We start from the raw sequence: 25,593 nt of genomic DNA on the forward strand, positions 1-25,593 counted from the left end.
GGAGGTTATCTCCTTGGAAGAAGATACACTTCGTATAGTTTCCTTCATCTCATCCAAACAACAACGGACAATATACCAAAACGTTCCTCTATTCCTCTGACTTAGTTGCTAAACGACTGATGACCAAATAAACCGCAAAACTTATGTAATGAGAAGAAAATCCATTCAGACATCATATTTACATGAAGTGGGCATTACAGGAAATCAGTTTGCTCCATTTAACCCTGTCATACAACCTTGTCATCACTAGCTGCTTACACGGAGGTTGGGGGTATGTGCTGGGGTTGAAGGTACGGACCAAGCTGTTGGTAAGACGATGATAGTACGCTGTTCCCACCAGCTCTCTGTTCCCACCAGATTGTTGTGATGAGCGTGGCCAGAACCCCTTTTGATGCGAGATAGTAAACCAGTCCCTTTGATTTAAAGGGAAAGCAATCCAGAGCTTCTCCACTCTTCCCCCCTCCTCCCCTACAAATCCCCTTTACAATACTAATGTATCTTTTCCTTTGACTTGAGACTAATTCTAATTCAATATGTCTGTCCAATATGTCTCTCCGCGAGCGTTCTTTTTGAAAGTAATATTCAACATGGGGCATATAAAAATGAGGAGGAGTCTAGTGTATTTGCCAGTGATTGAAGCTGAAAAGGAAGCAGGTGCAATCGTGAGCTCACAGAAGGCAGCATTCCTGATTTGTACACACTGAGTTGCATATGGGGGAAGGTTCCCTTTGGTACATGCTTACATTTTCCACTATGCCAAGTCCAACCATGCTTGTACACTGGTACAGCTGTTTAGAGCGAGATCATAGCATTTGTAGGGCTGACTTACATTCTGAATCTGTAAGTTATAGAGGATGAACAGACTGGTATGTTTATATCAGTATAGGTTAGCTGTGAAGGGTGAACGTGTAGTGTTCACAGAGAACAAATAAGAGTGTCTTTATGCAAATAGGGATTGAGCCTGGATGACTCTCGCTGTAAAAGCAAACGAAACACATATTTCTTCATATCACTGCTGAGTATAAATTTGTTTGACACACATAGATGCAGGAGAGCTGAGCTCTGGCCAAAAACAGCCTCTCAGCTGGAGAGGGTTTGGCAGCTCTTGCTTTGGAGATCCAGTGGGACAGAGAGAGAGAGAGAGAGAGAGAGAGAGAGAACTGCTATGAAATGTTATGTGCACAGCTGTACAGGCATTTAAGTCAGACAAACATGGTGATAGTAAGTGCTGTCATTTTATACTAGATGAGTCAAGGCTGTTTTACTCAAGTTTCTCAGATTAGTTAAAGGCAATTCTCCTCACTAAACCACCATGGTAAAGAAAAAAAAAACATTTCACGTTAAGAGTGAAAAAAAGTTTCATCAAACATTTCCTCATTTGCTTTTGATGGAGGGAAATACTAGTTACTACATGCTGGACAAAAAGAGCCTTTACATTATGTGAACAAAGTAACAGTGGATACCTTCACACAGAAAGTTCAATCATGCTCTCTAGTTTCCTCAAATCATGAATTCAAATCATCTGATACTCAAAACATTCCATTTGAACAACAGAAAAACATTGCATGGAACACTCTTGTCAACAAATGGAGCAGAAATCCTCACACAGCTATGTAAATAGCCCGCCTGCCTGCCATATGACAGAAACATCTAGTGATTACAAAGATAGATCAACATTAAAGGGGAAGTTCACCATTTTTGGCATATGGGCTCATTTTGACAATTGCCTCTTGGTAATTAAATTGTCAGTGCAATTTTTCTGATGCATTATTTCAGTGGACCATTATTCAGCAGTGAATTTTTGTTGTTGTTGTTGTTGTTTACATTTTGAAGTCCAGTAAATACATCACATGGCTTTTATGTGCTTTAATTAGTGGAAAAAACAGAAGCGTCTTTATATACTGTTTTAAAAACCAGCAGTCAGAAAGATGCTGTTTTGTCCCACCTCCTGTGAGGATGAATGAGAACAGAATCTGCAAGAACATATATCATCCAGAAGAGCCTGTTCTGGTATTAAACATTCTAAATGTTTATTTGGAAATTCACTGTGGAACTGACAATAGCACAGTTTTTTATTCTGTTAGAGGTCATTACGATGAATGAGAATTTTGCAGAAAAAATAAAAATAGAACTAAACAATGTTTGAAAAAAAAAAATCAACATCTGACATAGCTAACAAATGTTCATAGGATGAGTCCATATGACAAAAAGGGTGAACTTCCCTCTTCACCTGTATTTGGCATGAACCACAGGTAGAGGTAGGGATAAGACTACTGGGTTAATCTCAACTCTAGTTGATGTAATGAGAAAATGCTGAAACAAACTAATACTTCAGTCTGTGCTGATTTCATCGACTGTGGTCATTTGGCTGCATGTTGCATATCCTTTGCTATGTTTTTCTTTGGGAGTTTTGATGTGTGTATGATTACCAATGATTTATGGATGCAGTAGGTATCTATCTTGGGCACACCCTTTTGTCTTGGTTGAAAATGACTTAAAAACCAGATACAGTCTAAGCAAGAGGAACACATAAGGCAAATAGCTTTTTAATGAGGGACAAATTTGATGCTGACCTCTAACAGTCAGATGATTAGGCCTCCGCTACACTTCAATTGCTTTTAAAGTCTTGTGCCAGGTCTAGATTCAAAAATTCAGACAAAAGAAAATGACTCAGGTTTTTTTTTCTTTTTTTTTTTTAAGTCAGTAGGAATTTAATGGTTCCTTTAAATATATGTTGAAGCTACAGATGATTTCTACTATTGTGCCACAACATTGGCAACAGTCTCTGACTTGCTCTTGAGTGGATGCTTTCCAAGTTCTGAGGTTCATTCGACCAAACTGGCTGGGACACAATGTAAAAATGTCAGTCCTTTTTTCTTTTCTTTCTTTTTTTTTTTTTTTTTTTTTTTGCATCTGTAGTTACGCTTATAAAACAAAGGGGTTGTTACAGTTTGAGGCAGTGTTGGTATCAGACATGCATCAGAGGTAGCGAATAAATCCTCCGTCTATAAGAGGACATCTGATTTGCTGTCCACTCAGAGCAGAGTATACAAGAGTAGGCGGAGTCAGGTCACTTCAGTTTGTAAAGCTTCCTCTTAACAATAAGTGTCTATAAATGTCTAAAAATGGCCTCAAACGAATGACATCCAAAAACCCGAAAGTGAGTCCAGTCCAACAGATCAGCACCAGTCTCAAAGTTCAACATGTCCTACTCTCCAGAGAGAGAGAAGAATAATATCACCGAAACTTTGGCCAACCTGGAAGCACTTCAGTGAAAATCATTGTTCATATACTTGAGTGATGTGATGTGAGTGATTTTCCCTTCAACAGGAACAGTAACGTGTTGACAAATGGAAACGTCTCTTTCTTAAGCTCAGAAAAAAGCAAGTATATAACATTGGGGGCTAGTGTGCTTTTGTTGTTGGCATTTCATATGAAAGTTGACCACATGAATAAAAGTCTCTCACAATTTCAAAAGTCTATAAAGGCCTACGCCATCATATTTGGCTATGTCAAAGCTTCTTAAAAAAAAAAAGCTTTGCTAAGATGTTGGAAGAAAAACAAAAAATATTTAATACAGCATTACACAAAATGGGTTCTCCATTTTTTTGAAGTTCTCAACATTTTCCTTTTTATATATATAAATAATTATCAAAACACAATATTTTTTCAGTCACATTCACATTACAGATACCAAGAATCAACAAACAATAAAAATGGTGATCCTAAAAACTATACAGTTTGACATATGTACTGTAACTAGCATACATACATATATACATTAACACTACGTAAATACAATGTAATGTGAGCCTCTTCACTTGAGTATTTTTTTTCACCAGAAACAAAAAGTCCTTAAAAATATATGATGCATGGAAAAAGTGTTTCATCAGCTTCCATCCATAGTCTGCATATGGTGTCCAAATAAAAGTTCAGTCTAAGAACCGAGAGTTCTCGTTTCACAACAATGTGCATTTATTAAAGAGGTCCTATGTGAGGGGTGATAGCAGCCATTTTGAACAGGCTCAGTACACCACTGGAAGAGTTTCAAAAGCCGTCAACATTAGAAACAAAAGAATACTTAATCCTTATCTCCCTGGCCAGCCAGCGAGGTGACACAAAACAACACAGAAATGCTCAGACATAAAAAAAAAAAACTAAGGCAGCTCTGACAAAAGGGTATTGTCAATTCCACAATGGTACGCACTTTTGTAACCCTTTACCGTTATCAGAGACCTGCGTCACAATGACCTCCAAAGTAAGGGTCTTTTCCATCCCATTATCTTTTTACGCAGAGACATTGTCTGCATGTTCACAAAAGGAAACCAACTTGACCGACACAAGGATGCGGCTTCCGGAAAACTGGGTCCAGCAATATTAGATCCTCATCTCAGCCTCCTCACTTTGCTCCAAAGAGTGTTCTGTAGAACTGATCATGGAGGCCGAGGGACCTTGTGTGACACCAAAAGGAGAAACAGCTGGTGATCTTGCAGCTAGTGGAGACAGGGAGGGGGAGAAACTTGGCGACATGGCTGCCGAAGAGATGGAGCCCTCATGACTGATGGGGGAACGCCGTAGGGACGAAAGGTGTGGAAACGTCCTTCCGATAGCGGGCTTAGGCGGTACAGACTTAGCTCCTGGGTGAGCCACTGAGGTGATGAGAGGAGGTGGATCAATTCTGGGCTTGGGTTCTGTCTTCGGTTTTGGCTGGAAAGGTCGTCGTGGGTTGTTTGGTTGTATGCTCTCATCTTTTAGTCGGGCAATCTCAGTAAAGACATTGGCCAGAGGCTGGAACTGTGGACACCAGTTGAGCAGGTAATCCCAGTTGTAGCTGCCTCGTAACTCCTCATCACTTGCCACAATGGCTGTGAGAGAGCCGTCTACTGATGGTTTGCCATCTTCAGGGAAGGCGTAATCTTTCTGATGGGAGATGTTAAGACCTCGTCCCACTCCTAGGTAACCACCGCCTTCATCCCTGTAGACGGGGAGCTGGCCAGAGAGTAGGGTACCACTAAGGCTCCCCAGCTTTTTGCCTTTGAACCACTGGCTGGCGTCTAAAGGTCCAGGCTCACAGGAGATGTCAGAGAGCTGGTCTGCGTCTTGCTGGATGCCTGAGTCAGGTCCTCGAGCAGAAATGTGCTCCTGCATGGAGGAGGTGATGCTGGCCACTCTTGGATATTCGTTGATCATCCGGATCTCATCATCCTCTGCTGCTTCAGCTGAGCCTCTACCGCTGGAATGGGAGGGGTCCAAAGAACCACCTCTAGGATAGGATGTGGCAACTGTCCCTCCCTGGTCACCAGCATACCCAGGCAAAGTCTGATGGTAGATCCTTTCACCTCCAGCGGATTTGGATTCATCCAACTTTTGTAATGCTGTTCCTGAAGCAACAGCCCTGTTTCCTGATTCTTTCCCTTTCCTCCTGCGCTTAGATTTCACCACATACAGGGCCACAGCAATTATTATTAAAATGACAATAACCCCCAGGGAGACTGCAATGATGCTAACAAGGAGGATGTTAAGGTCTTGTACTAATCCAAAAGAGGTATTAGTGACATCGATCGTGAGCTGGGCAGTTGCAACTCGAGATGTTTCCAAGGGACTGTGGGCTGTTACATCCAGGGTCATAAGGCGAGTCTCTCTTTTGGAGCGACTACTGCCACTGTGGCTTCCAGAGCTGTCCATCTTTAGGAAGATCACGCCTGTGGTCTTGTTGACATCGAAATAAGGAGAGTTGTTGACAAAGGAGTAGAGGACAATTCCATCTACTCCACCATCTTCATCGCTAGCTTGCACTTGACCAATACTCTGGCCTTTCTTAGCCCCCTCAGGAACCTCGAAGGAGAACTCTGTAGTAGTAAAGAGTGGGTCATATTCATCTTCTCCTGTGACAAACACTTGTACTGTAACTGTAGCAGAGTTGTTTCCTGCATCCACAGCCAAGGCAATAAAGTTGAAGGAGCTCACCTTCTCAAAGTCAAAGGTCTGTTTAGCACGCACCTCCCCAGAGTTCTGGTCAACAATGAAGTTATCCTTTCCTAAACCAGATCTGTCCATCATGAAATATTTTAGCTGACCGTAGACACCAGTGTCATAGTCAATAGCGTGTAAAACTGTCACAGCAGAATTAGGTGGCTGGTTTTCACGAACGCTTGCTGTCATAGTCTGAAGTGGGAAATAAGGCCTGTTATCATTGACGTCTTTCACTTCCACGCTTACAGGAGCTAAAGCAAAATGGCCATGGCCATCTGAGGCTTGCACAATAACCACATGAGATGATTGACTTTCACGGTCGAGTGGCCGCTGCAGCCTTACTGCTCCAGTCCACTGATCTACCAAGAAGAGCTCCATCTCATTTCCAGAGCTGATGCTGTACCGGATCTCTGCATTGGGCGCCGAGTCTGGGTCTGCAGCAGACAGCCGTAAGATCTCAGTGCCAGCTGCTGCCCCCTCACTAAGAGTGACAGTATAGTCAGAACGGCTGAAGACAGGAGGGTTGTCATTGACATCTTGAACAGTGATTACGGCTGGAACACTGGAGCTACGCTGAGGTACACCACGATCAGACACAACAATTGTGAGGTTATAACTTGACAGTGCTTCAAAATCAAGCATCTCAGCCAAAATCAGGGTACCCACTGTCTGGAAACCATGCCCCTCTATGAAGCGCACACTGCTCTCGATCTGAAAGGCATTCCCCACGTTGCCACTTGCAATGGCAAAATCAAAACCAGCATTTTCCTGTGATAAGTCTCCATCTACTGCCTCCAAGGTCAAGATGGTGGCCCCAGGAAGCTGGTCCTCTGATACAGTGGCTCTGTACTCTGACTGGTGGAACATTGGAACATTGTCGTTGACATCTGTCAGCTGAACCTGGACAGTGGCAATGGAGGATAGGGCTGGAGTTCCTCCATCTCGAGCCTCAATGATCACACTTACTGAAGGACGCTCAGGATCGAACTCCGCTTTGTGGTTGATAAACAATGTGCCTTCCAAGTAAAACAAAAGGAGATCAAAACAATTAGTTGATTTTATGTGATTACATTTAATTAGCAAAACAATTGCATTAGATTAATACTGCTGTCAATTTCGTTGCAAACAAATCACTTGGCCACAGCTGTTACCATATTATGTTATCATTTTACCATATTATCACAGCTGTTACCATAATATTATGTAAATATTACTAGGTTATACTCCATACCGTTTCTGGGATCAATGTAAAAGCCTTCTCTGGTTGCTGACATCACTCGGTAAGTGACCCTTCCATTCTCACCCGAGTCTCGATCAGTAGCAGTCACTGTGACAACAGGACTGCCTGGTGGAGAATGCTCCAACAGTGTTACCTAGGAAACCAAAACAGTATTTTCTATGGCATACTCTGGTGTTTGATTTGATACCAGAAGAATACAATCAAAGAAAGCTCTTATTTTAATCTTAATCTTTTTTCCTATTTAAGTTTCATGGTCTGTTTCATGACTTTCATGGTGACACTCAAGGGTGTAATGAATTAAATAAAAAGTCTTAGTTCACAATAATGTGGCACTGAAGTATTAAACTTTTATTAATGTGGAGATATGAGTTGTATATGAGTGTATCTTGTGAAGAAACCATGTTCAGCTAATTTATTTAACCCTAATTCAGTAGAATGTGAAACTCCAAAATGCTCAAGAGAAGTGCTGAAAGGCACTTTTAACAATTTTTACAGTTCAGTTCCTGAAATAATTTACAGTTTCTCAAAGAAATTATGCTCTGCGCTGACAGAAAGATGCCTTTGTAGCACTGAAAACATATTAGACTCTCACAGACTATTACCATAATGTCCCCAGGATAGAATACAACTGAAAAAATATCACCTGTACTCAGTAGATGTAAAGTGTTACCTGATACAGATCCTGTGTAAACGTAGGTGCATTGTCATTCACGTCCTCCACCAGCACTGTGAGGTTGGCCTCACTCTGGTGTTTGGAATCAGAGGCTCGGATGGTCAACGTGTACCAGGTCCTCTCTTCAAAGTCCAATGGGGCAGTCAGGGACACACGCCCATTGTAGCGGTGGATGTCAAACTTGCCTTGCGAAGACGCATCTAGATGGAGGGAGTAAGACAGTGCTGGGCCCGAGTCCACATCGTTTCCTGTTACCAAGGTGATCTCTGTGCCGATAAGTGAGTCTGGAGGAAGGCAGAGACATAACACACTGTCACAGAGTGAAAGGTGAAGAAAAACAGGTACAGAAATGTGCATTTAATAACTATCATATGGCAACAGTAACTTAGTGAGTGAAGAGCAGCACTGAGCAGTTTAAAAAGGTGGCTGTAACTGAAGTAATGAGAAGTGAAAGACTGTTATGACTAAGAGTGAGTGCTCTGATTATGATTCATAATCTGAGAGGGCAGAGATGGAGGGTCAGCAATTAGGTCACTCACTCTCGGCTACTCGCACTTCCCGTGGCAGAGGGATTGTGGGACTGTTGTCGTTCAGATCGACTATGATCACTGTGAGGGTAGCTGAGCCGGCTAGCTTGGGGTTGCCACGATCTGTTGCCGTAATGACCAACCTGTTGAAACATGGGTAGATATCAATGCTGAAGTATGACTCCAGACACTTTTATTCTGCAAAATTTCCTTTCATTCTGACTTCACATTTTTTGGGGACATCTCCAAAAAAAACCCCAAAAAAACCAAAACAAAAGCAAAACACTGCTTCAATTTTCAACAGGGCAAGAGAATAAAGGCTCCAAAAACACCAGCAGACCCAAAAATGTGGGAAATGAAAACCACACAGCATGATAGGAATCAGGGGAGCACTTCTGAAACAAAACACATGGGAAAAGCTGCAAGGTCCTAAACACAGCACACCGAGCGATAACACCATGCACTGAGAGGGTTTTCACGTTCCACAGAGCAGGGAATAAAAGCCCTGCAGAGCAACGACTTCACTGGCCTGCCAAACACACCACACTCACTTGGTATGCGTCCAGATCTCTCGGTCCATAATGGCTGCCGTGGTGACGCTGCCGGTCAGGGGATCAATCTTAAAGAGGCCACTCATGCTAGATGATTGGATGGAGTAGGTCACCTGACCATTCTGGCCCTGGTCTACATCCTCAGCCACAACCTAGAGAAAGTGAGTTCATTTTTTTTTTTTTTAAGAATTACAAAGAGAGAGAAATACGGCTTCATCAAGCCAATAAAGATATCAATATATCACATAAGAAGTGTTGAAAATATCTTGATGTTTTCTTCTTTTCTGATGCTCTGGGTACTTTGTTTTAAATTCACACCAGCTGACATTATTGTGTTGCTGTTTTGAACGTGGATCTCTTACCTGTATGATGGGGAGGTCATAGCCCTGTGCTTCACGCATGTACGCCACGTAGTTCTGCAGTTGGAAGCGAGGCAAGTTGTCATTGACATCTTGCAGAATGAGGTTTATGGCCATGAAAGAGCTGGAGGATGCAGTTTCAGCCTTGACCACTAGGCGGAGTCTTGGGGTGTCCTCAAAATCTAGGCCGTTGGAGCTCTGTACCCAGATCTCACCTAAGGAACAAAAAAGGAGACAATTCAGGAATAACTCAGAGGGGTTTACTGAATGTAATAGCAAATTAACCAGATATGTTAATCTCTTACTCTGTTTCATTTTAAATTAATCATTGTTTTTTCCCCTTAATGTGTATAGGCTTACGTTGACTGATGATGACCCACTGACAGTTTGTAATAATCTTTATGTATTTCAGTTGTGTCGTTAACAGAAGCCTAGCTTTAACCAAATAACTCACCAGTGTTGGAGCTGATGCTAAATGACTGCTGTCTGTTTCCACTGAAGATGCTGTACGTGATGCCTTTGCGTGAGCCGTCTGGGTATTGGGCCTGTGCGTGTGCCACAGCTGTGCCTAAAGGACAAAAAACACAGTGTCAGCACTACACAGTCACTTTAACGAAACCTGACATGCTGAATTTCAATCAATAATCTCAGTGCTTTTCATATGGCGATGTGTATGTTTGCCAACTGTGTGACAATTCAGCTGGTGTACACATCAAAGTTTTGTTGAGTATAAGTTTAAATTCTTTTTTTAATAACACACAATAAGTACCTCCTCTGGCTGTCACTGACCTTTGGCTGCATTCTCCTGGATGTTGACGTCTCTGGCGGTCCGCGAGAAACGAATGCCTGTGTAATCCTGCTCCCTTACATAAATGATCACCACCCCCAGGGAGGACTGGGCGGGGCTGCCTTGGTCCATGGCTTCCACAATAAGGGTGCGTTGGGACTGAGTGAGGCTCCGAAGTGCTTCCATAGCCTGGATCTCCCCTGTCAGAGAGTTGATGGTGAAGCCTCGGACCGGAGTGGCGAAACGATAGTACACTGACCCGTTGGCCCCAAAGTCTTTGTCCTCAGCTCTCATAGTAGCCACGACCTGATGGGTTGACACACCCCCACTGGACACATTGATGATGAGAGGGTCCTGGATGAAGAAGGGTGCGTTGTCATTCACATCCAGAATGGTGACGGTCACCTGGGCAGTGGTGTTTCTGGGCATAGATGGGGACAGGTCAACAGCGCACACCTGGAAGCTATAAGAGGCCCGTTTCTCGCGGTCTAGTGGCGCAGCTGTGACAATTCGACCTGTGTCTGGATCCACAGTGAATGCCCCGTGGGCTTCATGGCTCAGGAAGTAGAGGACTTTACCATTTTGGCCCTCGTCTGCATCCGTGGCTGTCACGTCCAGTACCAGAGAGCCAACTGCAGCATCTTCTGAGACTTCTATGGAGTAGGTACTGCTATCAAACTTGGGGCTGTTGTCATTGACATCCAAGACAGTGATTTCCACAGTGGTAGAACTGCTGAGCGGAGGAGTTCCATGATCTTGGGCCACCACAACCAAGTTATAGCTGCCTTTCCTCTCTCTGTCCAGGGCGTGAGAAGTGGACAGAACACCTGAAGTGCTGTCCAACTGGAAGTCACCGTCGCGATCTCCAGCTACAGAAAGAAAAAAACAAAATAAATAATCCTTAAAAATTCGTACATCCACTAATATCTTTTTTCAACCCCTCAGTGAAACAAGCTTAATGTTGGACCTAAAAAGACTTAAGATCTTGCAAAATTGAAATCTTGAGCATGGAGAGGATGCTTTATAGACCACATTTTGTCTTACTAGCTCAGTACAAAAGTCCTACCCAGGATCCTGTACTCCAGTCTGCCGCTGTCTCCCGTGTCTTTGTCGGTGGCTCTGACTGTGAATAGCTCCACGGGCTGCTGATTCTCAGGGACCTCTAGGTTATAAAGGACCCTCCCAAAGGCAGGGGCATTGTCATTCTCATCCAGCACAATGATACGAACCGTGGCCTTGGCAAAATTGGGTGGCATGCCTCCATCTTTAGCATAGACTGTGAGAGTGCACAAGAAAGGGAAATGACGTGATAACACAGAAATAAAAAGTGACACAAGAAATGAATTTTGAACATTGATCCCTATTTGAATGCAAGTGATAGACAATTTTTTAAACACCTCTACCAAACTGATCCTGAGGAGATGCCTGTGGTGTAGCTGTTGAGGACAGAGGAGAAGTATTGTGTGATACCTGTCAAGGTGTAGATACTTTGAACCTCCCTGTCCAGAGCTTTGGTCACGGAAATGGCTCCTGTATCTGGATTAATGATAAACCCATCCTCACTCACGCCTCCATAGGTAACCTGTCCATTTGTGCCTGGGAGACAGAATGACAGATATACAGAAATAAATTTAAAGACTAATACAGTGTACTTCTGGTCTTTTCTGCTCAAGTTACTAAAATTCTGACAGGACTGAATATGTCAAAGCAACATCAGACAAACATCAACACGAACTTCCTTATGGAGTCTTCATTAAAACTGCTATTTATCATGTTAATTAAAAGTGCAAGGTCACAAGGAAATGGAGCATTGGGAATTGGGACAGAGCCCAGCCTTTGAAAATTTCTAATTATTTGACTCATGTCTGATACAGTGTAACACTGCTCTACAATGATTCATTCATTAATTCTGCTTCTCACAGGCTATGTGGTTTAAGACAATTCCTTTCCATTTTAACTAAAGCATAATTGGCCAAGACCTTACACAAACACAGTATTACAAGCTTTTGATTGGATGATTAAGCATATCATATGTTTCATTTGCAATTCTGTTTGCGCTTTAACCAGTTGGCGCTAACTCTATTTCTCACTCTTTCTCTCTCTCTCTCTCTCTGGCATCAGCGATACAGATAGCGTGCAAAGTAAGAGAGCTTTGGCACCCTTACCTGTTTACTTCACTAATAGCTCCTGGAGAGACTTTTTATAATCTCTGTTTCATATGGTTCGACTAAGCATGAGAGACTGAACCCAAAATTCCTCCTCTGCAGCAGTTATTAATGCTGCTGTCTAACAGTGCACCACCAGTACAGTGCATTCCTCTCTTTTATTCAGCACAAAAGTGCACATTAACAACAACAACAACAACAACAAAATATTTTCGGCATTTGACTGTACATCGGCGCCATCATGTCTGTGACCGTTCAGCTCAGAGCGTCTCACCTTGATCCCGGTCTGAAGCAGAGACAGTGAGGAGGGTGGTTCCCGCCTGCTGATTCTCCAGAATCTGAGCCTCAAATTCACTCTTCTGAAACCATGGTGCTTCATCGTTGACGTCAATGACTTGGATGGACAACACCTGGGTGGTGGAGTGCTGGGGTGTCCCGTGATCCTCAGCGACTATAGTCAAATTGTAGCTGTCTTGTAATTCTCGGTCCAGGGCTTTGAGGATGGAAAGGGAACCTGGGACAGAGGGCAAGGAAATGGGATAAAACAATGCTTATTTTATTTAGCCTGGCCCAGTCCTAACTTATACAGAGCTGGTGAGTGCAAGAAAACCACGGCCACCGGAAGACACTTATCAAAGAACACATTCAAAAACACATGCTGTTTCAAAGCTACTCAGCAAAGTCGCCAGTGTTAAGTTAACGCTGAGTCTGTTTATACTGTCCTAATCTGGAACAGTGCAAGACAATGTAAACACTCCTGAAGTTAATTTAACACTGGTGAATTTGCTGTGTATTTAGATCTAATGGGTTTGTAATTAACTTCTAGAATTAGAGACTTCACAGGGAGAAAAAAATGAACGGATTTAAACCTACGTCTGCGCAGTTTATTGTGTAGACGTTGCACTTTGTAATACATTAATATAAATACTTCTTCATTTTCAAGGATACCTTAAATACCAGGTCAAGGGCTTACCTGCTTTTGTGGCTTCTCTGAAACTCTGAACAGTTTACTCACACAAGCACAGAGCTTTATTCCTCTACTGTGTTAATAAACCAAGGAAAATGGAGCAAACTGATTGTTTGGAGTACAAGGCCATGTAAGGTTAAGATTTAAGCACTTTGTTTAAATAAAAAAAATTTCCTATTCTTTGGTCTGCGTACCTGAAAGAGCGACACTATTTAGATGCCTGGAAGTGCTATAAAAACAACCATTTTGGCTTCACCTTGTGTTTTCCACAGTGTAAAAAATTGTAAACATACTCGAAGTTTGGCTTTAACATCCATGAGAGCAGTCTGGTTTAAACATTCCCTATCCTCTCCCACATGAAAAAAATCACACATGAATATGCACTTACACACACACACACACACACGCACACACACACACACACGTACATGGACACACTCATACCACGTGACACAGAAGTCAAGAAACTTTGAAAAGCCTTTAATGGTCTAAAACTTTTGCAATTCAATTACTACTTATAATAGCTAACCACAGAAGCCTGTTATATACTAGACACCAGATTTTTATGAACCACTTCATTCTATACTCTTTCTCGTCTTAAGATAATATTTCTTCAAGACAAAGTGTTTTTACTTCGAGTGGAACAGGCCAAAGCAAAGAGGTTTCTCCACCTTTCCAATGTCAGCCTCTCTCTGCAGTTCCATCATCAGCTGGAGTGCCTGAGGGTTGCCTGAGGTAAGCCTTCCCTTAGGGTTTGTCATGAGATCCTGCTCCACTCTTTGACCGTGTTACATTACTGTTGTGTTTGTGAGAAGTTTGTGTGAGTTCTAAGGTTTTATTTATATGTTTCACCAAACACGCTTCAGCTTTAAACACGTCAGCGAGATGTTTAAGTCAGCTTCCGCTCTGCTACTATATATTCAGAAGCTCTGCTTTTGCACTTAATGTCTGTCGAAGTTTACTGCCCAGACCTCCTTGCAACATTTTCAAAATACTATTTAAAAGCTAATCCCATGGGCCTGGTCAATATCAGCTCATTACCACTCACTGTGAGCTAAAATTGCGCTCTTAACAGTGATTTCTCCAACTGCAATATATATAGCAAAAGGCCTGATTTAAAACAGAAATGACATATCAAACCACATTAATTCATAAACCATTTGACATGAAGGGCATAAAAAAGGTTTTCCAGCTGGCAAGTCCATTTGGGTTGGAAATCTCATTTTAAGAGGGCATTAAGTGCGAGCCATATTGAAAGACTTTGATGATGCGGGGATTTCATGTTAATGTATATGTATACATTGAATCAAAGACCCGTGGTTTAACTAACCAAAATAAAACTACATTCTCACAAATAAACCCTTCAAGAAAATTACCCTCCTTTGCAAAACCTTTTTTTTTGTTTGGCACTGAAAGTTTGGACCACATACATTTAGACGGTGTAGAAACTTTAAAAAATGGCTTACCAGTGTTGGGATTAAGGCTGAATTGGCCCGCAGTGTTTCCAGTCTGGATCCGGTACGAGACTCTGCCGTTCTCTCCTTGATCCGCATCTTGAGCGATAACGTAGAGTAAGACAAAGCCCACAGGCTGGTCCTCCATCACACTTACAGCAGTCGGGGAGCTGAAGATGGGGGCGTTATCGTTCTCGTCTGTAATGAAGACGCGAGCTGTCACTGTGCCCCAGAGCCTCTGAGAAACATCCACAGCCAAGTCAGTGGCACGCACAACCAGGAAAAGGGACGAGGTCACCTCATGGTCCAACTCCTGACCCAAGGTTAGCACTCCAGTGACAGGGTCTAAGGTGAGGAGATCCGCGTTGTCAGGCCAGCGGTGCTGGATCGAGTAACGCACTTCACTGTTCGGTCCACTGCCATCGTTATCCGTGGCTTGGAAAGCGTAGATGGAAGATCCTGGCTGCATGTTCTCCGGAATGACGATGGTGACAGGATCTTGTGGAAAATGCGGTGCGTGGTCGTTACTATCCTGAACGTTGATGTCTAACTGGATTATGTGACTGCTGGGGTAGGCCTTGGAGAAGTCATCCACCTCGATTTGTAAGGTGTAGTGGGCCCCCTTTTCGTAATCTAACTCCCTGGCCAAATACACGTCACCCGTGAGACGGTCGACCATGAACGTGCTGTCGTGATCCGTGCCACCCACAACCAAATAGGTCACCTGGCCGTCCACTGTCACATCCTTAGGGTCATGTGACCTCACTGAACCAATGATGGAGCCTGGTTTGGCTCCCTCCACAGAGTTGAGGGTCATGGAGAGGGTGTTGGGCTTTGGGGGCATCTTGGCTGAGCTCATCACCTATGTATTGAAAAACAAAAGATGGCGTGAGTGATCCAAAAATATGACAGCAAGGGACAGACTCAAGTGGCCAAACAAACCAAAGGGCTTGTAAATATACAGTTTCACCACGTCCTAAATGAATGCAGTCCACCATATACAGTTACTTTGATGCCTGCGTTCAGACATTTTAGGCATATGCAAAACAAATGTGCACTGAGGAAGGCTTTGACACACGCAGTGTTAAACAACACACTGAAATGATCAAAGAGCAAATGAGACTAAACAGATTCTAACGCTATTTAAGGCTCTAGCACAACACGGTCCCCTTGTTATTTCTTTATCTGAAATGAAGACCAGTATCAAAGAACACATAAAAAAAAAAACAGTAGTGTGTAACTCTCAAACCTCTCTCGAATGATGAGGAGAGCTTTGGAGCACCCTAATCTGTGGTGAGGCCACAAAATCCCTATTCATTTCATTTCTTTTCTTTTTTTTTTTTACCATGGAAACAGCACATTACACGCAATGCAGCTGTCACACTTGACAAATAGGTTATGGAGCACATTACAGGACAATTAAGATGCATTGAAAACGTCTGTACTTAAAAGCTCAGTGGGGTTACTCCCTGCACTCTCAGTACAAGCAGGGGAACGTCTCCGTAAAAATGACAGGTGAAGACTTTCATTTTTCCATCCCGGGAGAGGAAAAAAAACCCTTATATTTAGCTGTATACTTCAATTCTTCTCAGCTGGATGACTGTTATTAAAGGAGGAGGGGGAGCTGGAAAAAAAGAGAAAAAAACGATGGTACCTCCCGTGGTATTGTCTGAACTCTCGCACGCGAAGACCTACGGCCTATACCGAAACTTCCGAAGCAGCCACGCCTGGAATTCTCCCGAGGTATGCAAAATATTATCTTGATATGATTATCGTGAAATGTTATCTTGTGCGAGCATATCGTTGCCTGCTACCGTGCCCAGGGTGATGCTGAGGTCTCTGCTTCTCTCTCTCTCTGATCCGAGTCAGCCGCAGCTGGCTCTCATCATACCCCATATGGGAGCGTTTGATACAAAGGTGCCTTTCCCATTCTCCCTCTCTAATCTCCTAGTCACACAAACAGAGAACCGGTGAAATCAGAGGCAGAGAGAAAGAAAGAAAGCGAAAAAAAAAGCGAACTTGACAATTAGCATTCTGTTCCTTTTTTGAAATCACATTTAAATGAACATTGAAAGGAGAAAAAAAAAAAAGGATAGCGAATAGCTTTATTGTTTTCCCTCAAGGCGTCTGTGGCACTTTAGCCTAAAAAAACCAAAAAAAACAAAAAAAAAACAAGGATTTCACTGTCTGACAAACTGCGTGACATACATGCTCAGTTAAGTTCATGCCAGCTCCCATGGTTGCAATGTGTTCCACATATGAAAAAAGCAAAAGGAAGCCGTAAGATTTTCATGACAGTTTTGTTTTTGCTGGCAAGAACAGCGCTTTTCTTGTATGTTGATTTTCTTGTCACGGTACAGACGTTGTAGCCTGGAACGTTAGGGGTGGGGGTAGGAGTGGGGGTGTGTGTGTCAAAATCATTGGTATGAATTGGAATATACAATGGTAATTTGTTTAAACTGGAGACTGCCGGATCTGCATGACATGTGGCTGGTAGCAATTGATCTCACCTGTATGCGCAGGACAGTAGAAGTACTATGAGGGGGTGATCCACGGTCCGACACCGTCACAGTAAAACTGTATTCAGCTTTCTCTGCTCTCCTAAGAGGAGACGAAGAACGCAATTCGCCGGTATTTGGGTTCAGAGAGAAGCGTTCGGCTCTGGAGCCTGAAAAGGAGAATCGAGGAGATAAATGTACTGTAATCCAAAACATAAATACACTGACGGAGTGACGTAATCACTGGATCACACATGAAACGGCATTTAACAGCTGTTACTGGTGAACGGTGATGACCAAGAACTCAAAAGACCCTCTAATGGCTTACCCGACAAAGAATAGAAAAGTGCGCCATTCTCTCCCTCATCTGGGTCCTTGGCCTGAACAGTCCCAAGGAGAGAGCCGGCAGGCAGGCCTTCCTGCACCTACAATAGACAAAGAACAGTTAAGCCCTTTGCTTCGTCTGGGCTCCACTGAGTCCAGGCATGATTTCACTCACTCTCTCTCTCACCTGAAAAAGTAACTCCCTGCCGGGATGAGCGTGACTAAATGTTGGTGCGTTATCATTTTCATCCAGAACTGTGATATGCGCTGTCCCTGTGGCACTTCGGGGAGGGGTTCCACCATCTTGTACCACCACAACCAGCTGGTAACTGGACTGGAGCTCTCGATCCAGAGCTGCTCTGGTACTAATCTCCCCTGGAGAGGGAAAGAGTTGCACGGAAAAGAGAGACAGACTTTCCCTGTTACATTTTGATGTCCTTAAACACCTGTATCTATTCAAGCTGTTAAAGCAGGAATTCGGAGCCAGTCCAGCATAAGATTAGTTGTGTAACAAAGGCTTCAGGAAGTGTTTTTCACAATGTGTTAAAAGGAACAACAAAGAGTCACAAAATGCTAACAGACGATGCAGGGATAAATCTAATGGACTATCCAGTGGTAAATCTAAATGTGTCACAGCTCACCTGTCTGGGAATTGATCTGGAAGTTTCGATCGGTGTGTAGGAGTCTATAGGTGAGACGGCTGTTGAGGCCAGTGTCCCTGTCGGTGGCGGTCACCCTCCCGAATCCCGTTCCCGCGGGCAGGTTCTCCCGGACTGCCAGGAAAACCCGTTCCTGAGAGAGTCGTGGAGGATTATCGTTCTCATCTGTTACGGAAACTCTCACCGTGGCACTCCCGGTTTTCTTCATCTGTCCGGTGCCTGAGGTGGCTAACACCGTTAAGAGGTAAATATCTTTGGCTTCCCTATCTAGGGCACTCTTCACAAACAGCCAGCCGCTGTCCGGAATGATGCCAAAACCTGCTGAGTCTCCATCAGGGCGGAGGTGGTAGGACAATGCGGCAGAGGAGGTAGAGCCTGAGCTGGGACCGTTAGTTCCTGTCGCGTCTCTGTTTAGAGCTCGCACTTGCAGGAAACGGGTATTGAGCGGCGTTCCCTCTTTCAGCTCCACACGGTAGGTGAGTGTGTCAAAAACAGGGCCTTGATTATTCTCTGCCTGTACATGAACCACGAGAGTGAAGGTAGCACTTAGCTGGGGTATACCGTTGTCCTTGGCGATCACTTGAAGGTCATAGCGTGGAACATTGTCATAAGACAGACTACCAATCAGACGGATCTCCCCACTGCTACGTTCCACCCCAAACGTACGCTGCCCTTCGGCTGACACGAGGTCAAAGCTCAGCTGCCCATTGGGACCTGAATCGCGGTCTTCAGCCTGCACACGGTAAACCACGGTACCCATCTTTGTTGCCTCAGGAAGCAGCAGTGACTCAGAAGAAGAAGGCAAGAACGTTGGGGCGTTGTCATTGATATCTGCTATGGTGACCCTCACCCGTGTTTGTCCGAAAGCGGGAGGGGACCCACTACGCGCCTGCACCTCTAGATCCAGTGAGGGCCGAGCCTCATGATCCAAAGGCAGGCTGGTTCTCAGAGCACCTGTTTCAGGATCCACCATAAAGTAGCCGTCTGGATCCCCTGAGGCGATGGTGTAAGACACATCCTTGGAGACTCCTGGAGTGGAAAGGATAGAGGAGAAAGAGGAAGGCTACTTCAGTTTATTGTACTGCGCACTCAAACGCATGAATTTTCAGTCACCTTTCAGTCCTCCCACTGAGAAAGCAAAGACATGCCTCAGTAACCAGAGAATAAATGTCAGAGTGCAAACGCATTATGATGATGATGTGGTAGAATGGAATTCGTGATGGATGTAACTTTCTTAATGAGGTGTAAGCAGCAGCTGTTTTCCTATTTGAACAACTGGGGCAAGCGATAGTGAAAACATTCTGTATTGAGCCTTTCAACACCTACTGTCACTAAAACATTAAATACAATATATACATATGAGTTTTCGTGCGTTTCGTGTATAGGTGCAAAATTAAGGTCAGTGGATGGTTTTTCATGAATAATTCATATTTTTTGGACTCGGTTTACTGTGGAGTGGTGGATGACTTGGCACTGGGTAGGAAACACGCACCGTTCCTGCTATTGGCGCGCACCACGCCAACCTCGGTGCCCCGCAGAACGTCCTCAGTCACGGTGAAGAAGTACTGCGCCTGTTCAAACACTGGGGGCGCCACTGAGCCGGCCACCACGCTGATGTTGACTCTGGCGTTGACCAGAGCCGTAAGGCCCCCTCCGTCCTGAGCTGATATCACCATGGTGATGACAGAGTTGGCTTTTCCATGGAGAGAGCGTGACAAAGATATCACTCCTGTTTGAGAAAAAGAGAAGAACAAAATGAATTAGGCGGAATATGCTATCCTTTTCTCCACATTTTGTTTCTCAAATAAAAAAAACCAAAACAAACAAAAACACACAAGTGTCTCCCTTGCTGTAGCCTAATACATGGAGAATAACTATACAATTAACTGTATAAGACATGTATATTACAGTGGTTTCCTATGTTCTGAATTTAAGGTGTGTGTGTATATATATATATTCCTCCAATGGCAGACACATATTAACAGAAGGACACAGTCTCATACCTGTGTCTTTATTAAGAGTGAAGAAGGAGGAGCCACCCCCTGGAACCACACGGTAAGTCACTTTGCCATTTTCACCAGCATCTGGATCGTGAGCCGTTACCCTGACGACAGAGGTTCCTGGGGCGCTCTGAGTGCTAAGGCTGACAGCATAATGCACAGGGTAGAAGGTTGGTCTGTTGTCATTAATATCCAACAGTGACACCTTCACGTAGGCTAAGGAACTCAATCCACCCTGAAAAAGAAAAGCGAAAAAAAATAATTTGATGTATTATCAACTACAAATCAGCTTTTATTCTGGATCACTGGGCAAAATGGCCTGGGTTTCTTTTTTCTTTCTTTTTATTTTGTTTAATGAAATAAAAATGTCATAACGATTCAGCCACATGAAAATGGAATATAACGAGCAGTCGTGAAAATCACTGAGTTAAATGGTTGTACTCACTGCACAGCTTTTGCAAACACCATTTTATGACATCATTAATAACTGGAAAAGAGGAAACAAAGAGAACAACCACCACTACCACCACCAGCTGGCTCTAAAGGGCAACACGCAGTCCCACTGTGTGTGTGTGTGTGTGTGTGAGAATATGTGTGTGTATGTATCTATGTCAGACAGTGTGTATGTGTATGTGTGAGAGTGAGCATCCCTGTGTGTGTATGTGTTTATTTATCCATGTGAGACTTTGTGTGTGTGTATCTGTGTATGTGTGTGTGTGTGTCTGTGTGTGCCCCTGTGCTTTAAGGGAAGAGCATTAATGTGCTCCAGGGAGCCTTTGTTTTATTGCCTTTTCATTTGGGAGAGTCTATGACTCTTGGCGCTGGCAATAAAAGAAGAGCAGATTGAGCAAATAAGCTCAAAGTCAGGGCTCAGAGCTACAGGGCAGTGTCAAAGCACATATGCATCCCTATATTAGAGCTTCTCTACTGCACTCACTCTCTCTACCTCCCTCTCTCTCTCTCTCTGTCTCTCTCTCTTGCTCTCTCTGTCTCCTCCACTCCCTTCCTCTCTCTCTCTCTCTTTCTCTCCCTCTCCCTTTCCCTCTCCCTCTCCCTTCTTTCTCTCTTTTTCTCTCTCTCCCTCTCCCTCTCTTTCTCTCTCCAGCTGAAGACTGCTTGCCTCATAAGGCAATAATTAGCTTCTTGAGTCATAATATGACTTCAGTGCTTGAAAGAGCAAGAGCTTGTTCTGATAAATAGGGCTCTTCTCTGTTCTCACCCCGTCTACCGCAGTGACTGTGAAGTCATAGCTAGCCGAGCCTTGGTCGCGATCTAACGTCACGCTGGTGCAGATCTCCCCAGTCTCTTTGTTGATGCTGAACTGGGTGGGCGTAGTACTGCTGGTCCCAGAGCCTATGGAATAAGTGATAGCACCAAAGGAACCTCTGTCCGCATCAGTGGCTGTGACCTGCAACGACATATAAAAAAAATTAAATGATATAAGCTGTTAGAATTACAAATATGAGGTCATGTTTATAATCAAGAAGTTGGTTTTTTTCCAGCATATTCAGTTCTCTGTGAACCAAATCCACATCTGATTCAAATGGGAAGAGCTGTGAGTTTAACCCAAACTGCAAAAATTCACATGCCCTGTGAGGATTTGCAAAAGTATTTCCCCTCTCTTCCTTTTCTCTTGCTCTTTTTCTTTTTCTCTTCTTTTTTTCTTTTTTCTTTTTGTTGCATATAGTAGTGCTTCTGAATGGGTGTCAGGAAAACCAGGTTTTCTCAGCCAGACCTGAGTAAAATAAGTACTCAAAGTATTTGAATAACTGGGCCATGATCCAGTAATCTTCAGTGATCCCTTTCCTTGTGGCCTTATTCGTTAATTAACGGGACAAATGGCAGCTTTGATAAAGATTCTGCAAGGCACTCATGTGATGTTTGTTTGGTATTACTTCATCACACTTCAATCCTATTAGAACTAACAGTAACTTGAGTAGAAAGTGGACACAATACAAAAAGACCTATATAACATTACTGGCACTGGATCCAGTCCCTAGAATTCTTCAAATACTGATTGTACAGTGGTCTGTTCTCATCACTCACAGTGTTACTGATGAAATGGTGCAGGAGAGCTGTTATGGATCTTTGACCTCCGCTCACAGTGGAGTGGGCATGTTGCCATGGCGAAGAGGAGAGATTATGAGGAATAATGAGGTGAAGGGAAAACTGGGTAAAGTCGTGCAAAAAAAAAAAAAAAAAGGGATCCCTACATTGGATCACTTGCTATTCTATCTGTCTTTCTGAGATTTTATTAATGTGTAAGAGAGTAGACGCGATACCCACACAAACGCGCACGTAAACTCACGCTTCACTTTTTGTTTCATGATCGATGACCGTGGCTAACAGTGAAATGATCGAACGGTACGGTTGTGAAAAAGAAGTAGTGCTTGAGAACACTTGATGATATGTTTGGCATGGAGCGGAGTCCGTGTTGGGAGACCTGGACCAGTTTTTTTGCTGGCCTGAAACCTCAGCCCTTGAGACTGAAACTGGAGGGAGTGATGAAAGAATGGATAGAGCGGTGGGTCAGGGGAGAAGAAAGTTTGCCCATGAGGAAGATGATACAGCCGAGTGTAAGTTAGCTGATGTGTGGTATGGTAAGTGAGCTTACATACTGCGGTTTGATTAGAAGAGGTACAAAAGATCACCTTCCAACAAAACATCACTTTCTAAAAATGCGACATGAACTGTTATTCCAAACTCCATTTAATTGTGTGTGAGAGAGAGAGAGAGAGAGAGAGAGAGAGAAAGTGAGAGACAGAAGAGAGAGAGAGAGAGACAGGAAGAGAGAGAGAGGGAAGGAGAGAGAGAGAAAGAGACAGGGAGGAGGAGAGGGAGAGAAGGGGGGGGGCACAGACAGAGCATTCAAAAACCACTCCACTCCTTATGCTACAGTAGTAGCGGTCTACGAAGCAGACCCAGATGTATAAAAAGCACAGCTTGGACGCTTGGATTCTGCTCCATCTTGTTTCCACAAATCACTAAACCATTTGTTTTTCTAGGCAGTCTGCCTTCTCTATACACTGGCTCTCACACAACATCTCAGTGATATACTCCGTACTGATATGAAATTGCTTAAAATAAAGAAATGTAAAGGAGAAAAAAAAAAAAAATGTGAGCTATGGTTTGGCACAGCATAAACAGATCATTTAGGAGAACTGCAGCACAGAGCTGCGGGATGTTTCAATGGGTTCATGACCAAAAAAAAAAAAAAAAATGCCGCGACCTTTCACGAGGAGACAGACGTTTACAGAGGAAAAGTGACCTGTCCTTTGAGAGGGAGGAGGAAGGATGTGTTCGTAATTCAGGCCATGTCAAGATTATTCCTGCCAGCGGGTATTTTTATGTGCCAATGAAAAATTGTAAAGCAGACATGGGTCAGAACAGTATCTGAAATATTTGGATGACTGGGACACGTCCCAATACTTTTACATGGCTCCTTTTACCGTGTGTCCTTTTTTTTTTCTACTAAAGATACTGAAAGTACTAACAGGACTGAGTGTGTGTAAATAAATACCGTACAGATGTCACACTTAAATGCCTTACAGAGTCATCATCAAAACTGCCGTCAGTTCACTGGTGCAAAGGAATGGGAGCATGGTGGAAAGAGTTCAGATATTCAAATGCTTCAAATACTGAATGCAGGTCTTTGAAGAGTACACTGAGGAGACAGAGAGAGAGGCTCAGTGAACTGAAGAATCAACACTTAGAGAAGAGACACTCTCTTAGAACACACACACACACACACACACACACACTAAAAACTCAAACAGATGGTACAGTAGAGGGATTGCTGACATGGATACAAAGGCCATTGGTGTCCGGTCACACCTGAAGCACATTATTTCAGAGACACGCTACAGAACCGAGAGCAGAAGCTCCACAGAACTCAGGTGCTGCGTAGGAACCTTCTGCTCGGCACGGTTCCTGCAACCGGAAAAATTAAAGCCGCGACCTTTCAACTCCTCTTTATGCGTTGACCTCTCTCAACATGCTGCACTCCGTAAACACAGTCACACCGGTGGTCTAGAGACTTTCCCTCTCCTCAATACCATATACTCACGCAAGGCCCAGAGAAACCTGTGATGCAACCTGAAAAAAGGTTCCCTGCAAAACATTAAGGGGAAATAACCTTTGACTTCCAGAGGCCTGTTCCTCAACAAAAACTTTTTATATGCTTGGCTTTGAAAGAAACTCCCCCAATCCCCCCGCCCCCCAACATAGTTTGGTGCCGTTTACAACAACCATAAAACTGGACTTTTCTGTAAGATCTTGTGGCTTTGAAATCTTGCCAAAAAAACTTGGTGATTTCTCTTGAACTGAATGTGGCTGTAATTCTGGAAAAAAAACAAAAAACAAAATAACAACAACAGCAAATCCCCCCCCCCCCCCAGAACTAAAAACGTGTACAGAGCTTTTCTCCACAACTGACCTGCAGTAGATTTTTCCATCCATTCCAATATTTTCCATTTAAAAAAAAAAAAAGCTAAAAAGTACAAAAAAAAAAGAAAAGAAAAGAAAAAATTTTGAACCCCAGCCCTCGTGGCTAACTGCCAGTTGTTCCAAAGCGAATCGTGAGCCTGAAGTCATCAGCTTGATTTGACAATTCAAGCACCTATCTGTGGGAATCACTGACTGCGTACACAGGCTTGATTTTATAGTGGAAAAGCCCCTGTTTTCCCGCTGGCATCAGTGTTTCCTACTGGCTCCTGCTTTTTCTCTTTTTTTTTTTGCTATCATTAACAAAAGATTCCTACCCCCCCCCCCACCCCTCACCCCCCACCCCGCTTTAATGATGTTCTTGGACTTCAAACAGCAGAAACCTATTTTAACTATTCATTCCACACCAGAAGACCCCCTAGTTTAGGCTAAAAGACTGACGAAAGCGCGGAGCGCACAGAACGAGCGAAGGGCACGGCTACGGAGTGTTAAAAAACCACATTTGCGATGGTATACGTCTCCAACCACGTCATCTGTTTTTACAGACTTTGTTAAAAAAAAAAAAAAAAGGGTACGAAAAGAATGGAGTTTCTGTTCTGTTACTGGACGACCAGGTGAGAGTCTGTTATGCCTGGACGGCCTAACAGCAGCCTCACAGCATCGGTGTGAGACTAATAGACCACCGCGGCTAACATCCGATACTGACCTGGTCATCCTAACAACAGATGTCTTCGCCATATCCCCTGTCGCCTTTATTTCCTCGCCGAATCATGCCGAGCGTAATACTATCTTACTGATGAATCAATGATCTTATGTTTGCCTGAGTTGTTTGGGTATTTTTATAGATTGGAGGAATTGAACACCTGGGATAATAATTTGTCTGGGGAGGCAGTGTTGTCTGCGGAGCCAGACCTCAGCTGTCTGTAACTGTTATGCCCGCTGCGGCCCCACCTGGTGTGAAGATGACTTCAAC

At 43.6% G+C, this 25,593-nt stretch overlaps 1 protein-coding gene across 1 annotated transcript in view; it reads right to left on the reverse strand.

Annotated features, from left to right (window-relative positions):
• Positions 1-3,730: 3,730 nt before the first annotated feature.
• dchs1b (dachsous cadherin-related 1b) overlaps positions 3,731-25,593 on the reverse strand; it is an 86,273-nt gene continuing 64,410 nt past the window's right edge. The window contains exons 3-21 of the mRNA XM_030792552.1: positions 21,397-21,585; positions 20,181-20,412; positions 19,670-19,906; positions 18,160-19,206; positions 17,706-17,893; positions 17,523-17,619; positions 17,207-17,364; positions 14,709-15,558; positions 12,550-12,789; positions 11,581-11,706; positions 11,177-11,386; positions 10,113-10,979; positions 9,778-9,891; positions 9,327-9,538; positions 8,965-9,116; positions 8,426-8,556; positions 7,884-8,170; positions 7,205-7,346; positions 3,731-6,989 (exon numbers count right to left, since the gene is read on the reverse strand). Coding sequence (XP_030648412.1) covers positions 4,378-6,989; positions 7,205-7,346; positions 7,884-8,170; positions 8,426-8,556; positions 8,965-9,116; positions 9,327-9,538; positions 9,778-9,891; positions 10,113-10,979; positions 11,177-11,386; positions 11,581-11,706; positions 12,550-12,789; positions 14,709-15,558; positions 17,207-17,364; positions 17,523-17,619; positions 17,706-17,893; positions 18,160-19,206; positions 19,670-19,906; positions 20,181-20,412; positions 21,397-21,585 — 8,091 coding nt within the window. The 3' untranslated portion in view covers positions 3,731-4,377. The remainder of the gene's footprint in view (positions 6,990-7,204; positions 7,347-7,883; positions 8,171-8,425; positions 8,557-8,964; positions 9,117-9,326; positions 9,539-9,777; positions 9,892-10,112; positions 10,980-11,176; positions 11,387-11,580; positions 11,707-12,549; positions 12,790-14,708; positions 15,559-17,206; positions 17,365-17,522; positions 17,620-17,705; positions 17,894-18,159; positions 19,207-19,669; positions 19,907-20,180; positions 20,413-21,396; positions 21,586-25,593) is intronic.

This window comes from Chanos chanos, chromosome 15 (assembly GCF_902362185.1).
Source record: "Chanos chanos chromosome 15, fChaCha1.1, whole genome shotgun sequence".
NCBI lineage: Eukaryota > Metazoa > Chordata > Actinopteri > Gonorynchiformes > Chanidae > Chanos > Chanos chanos.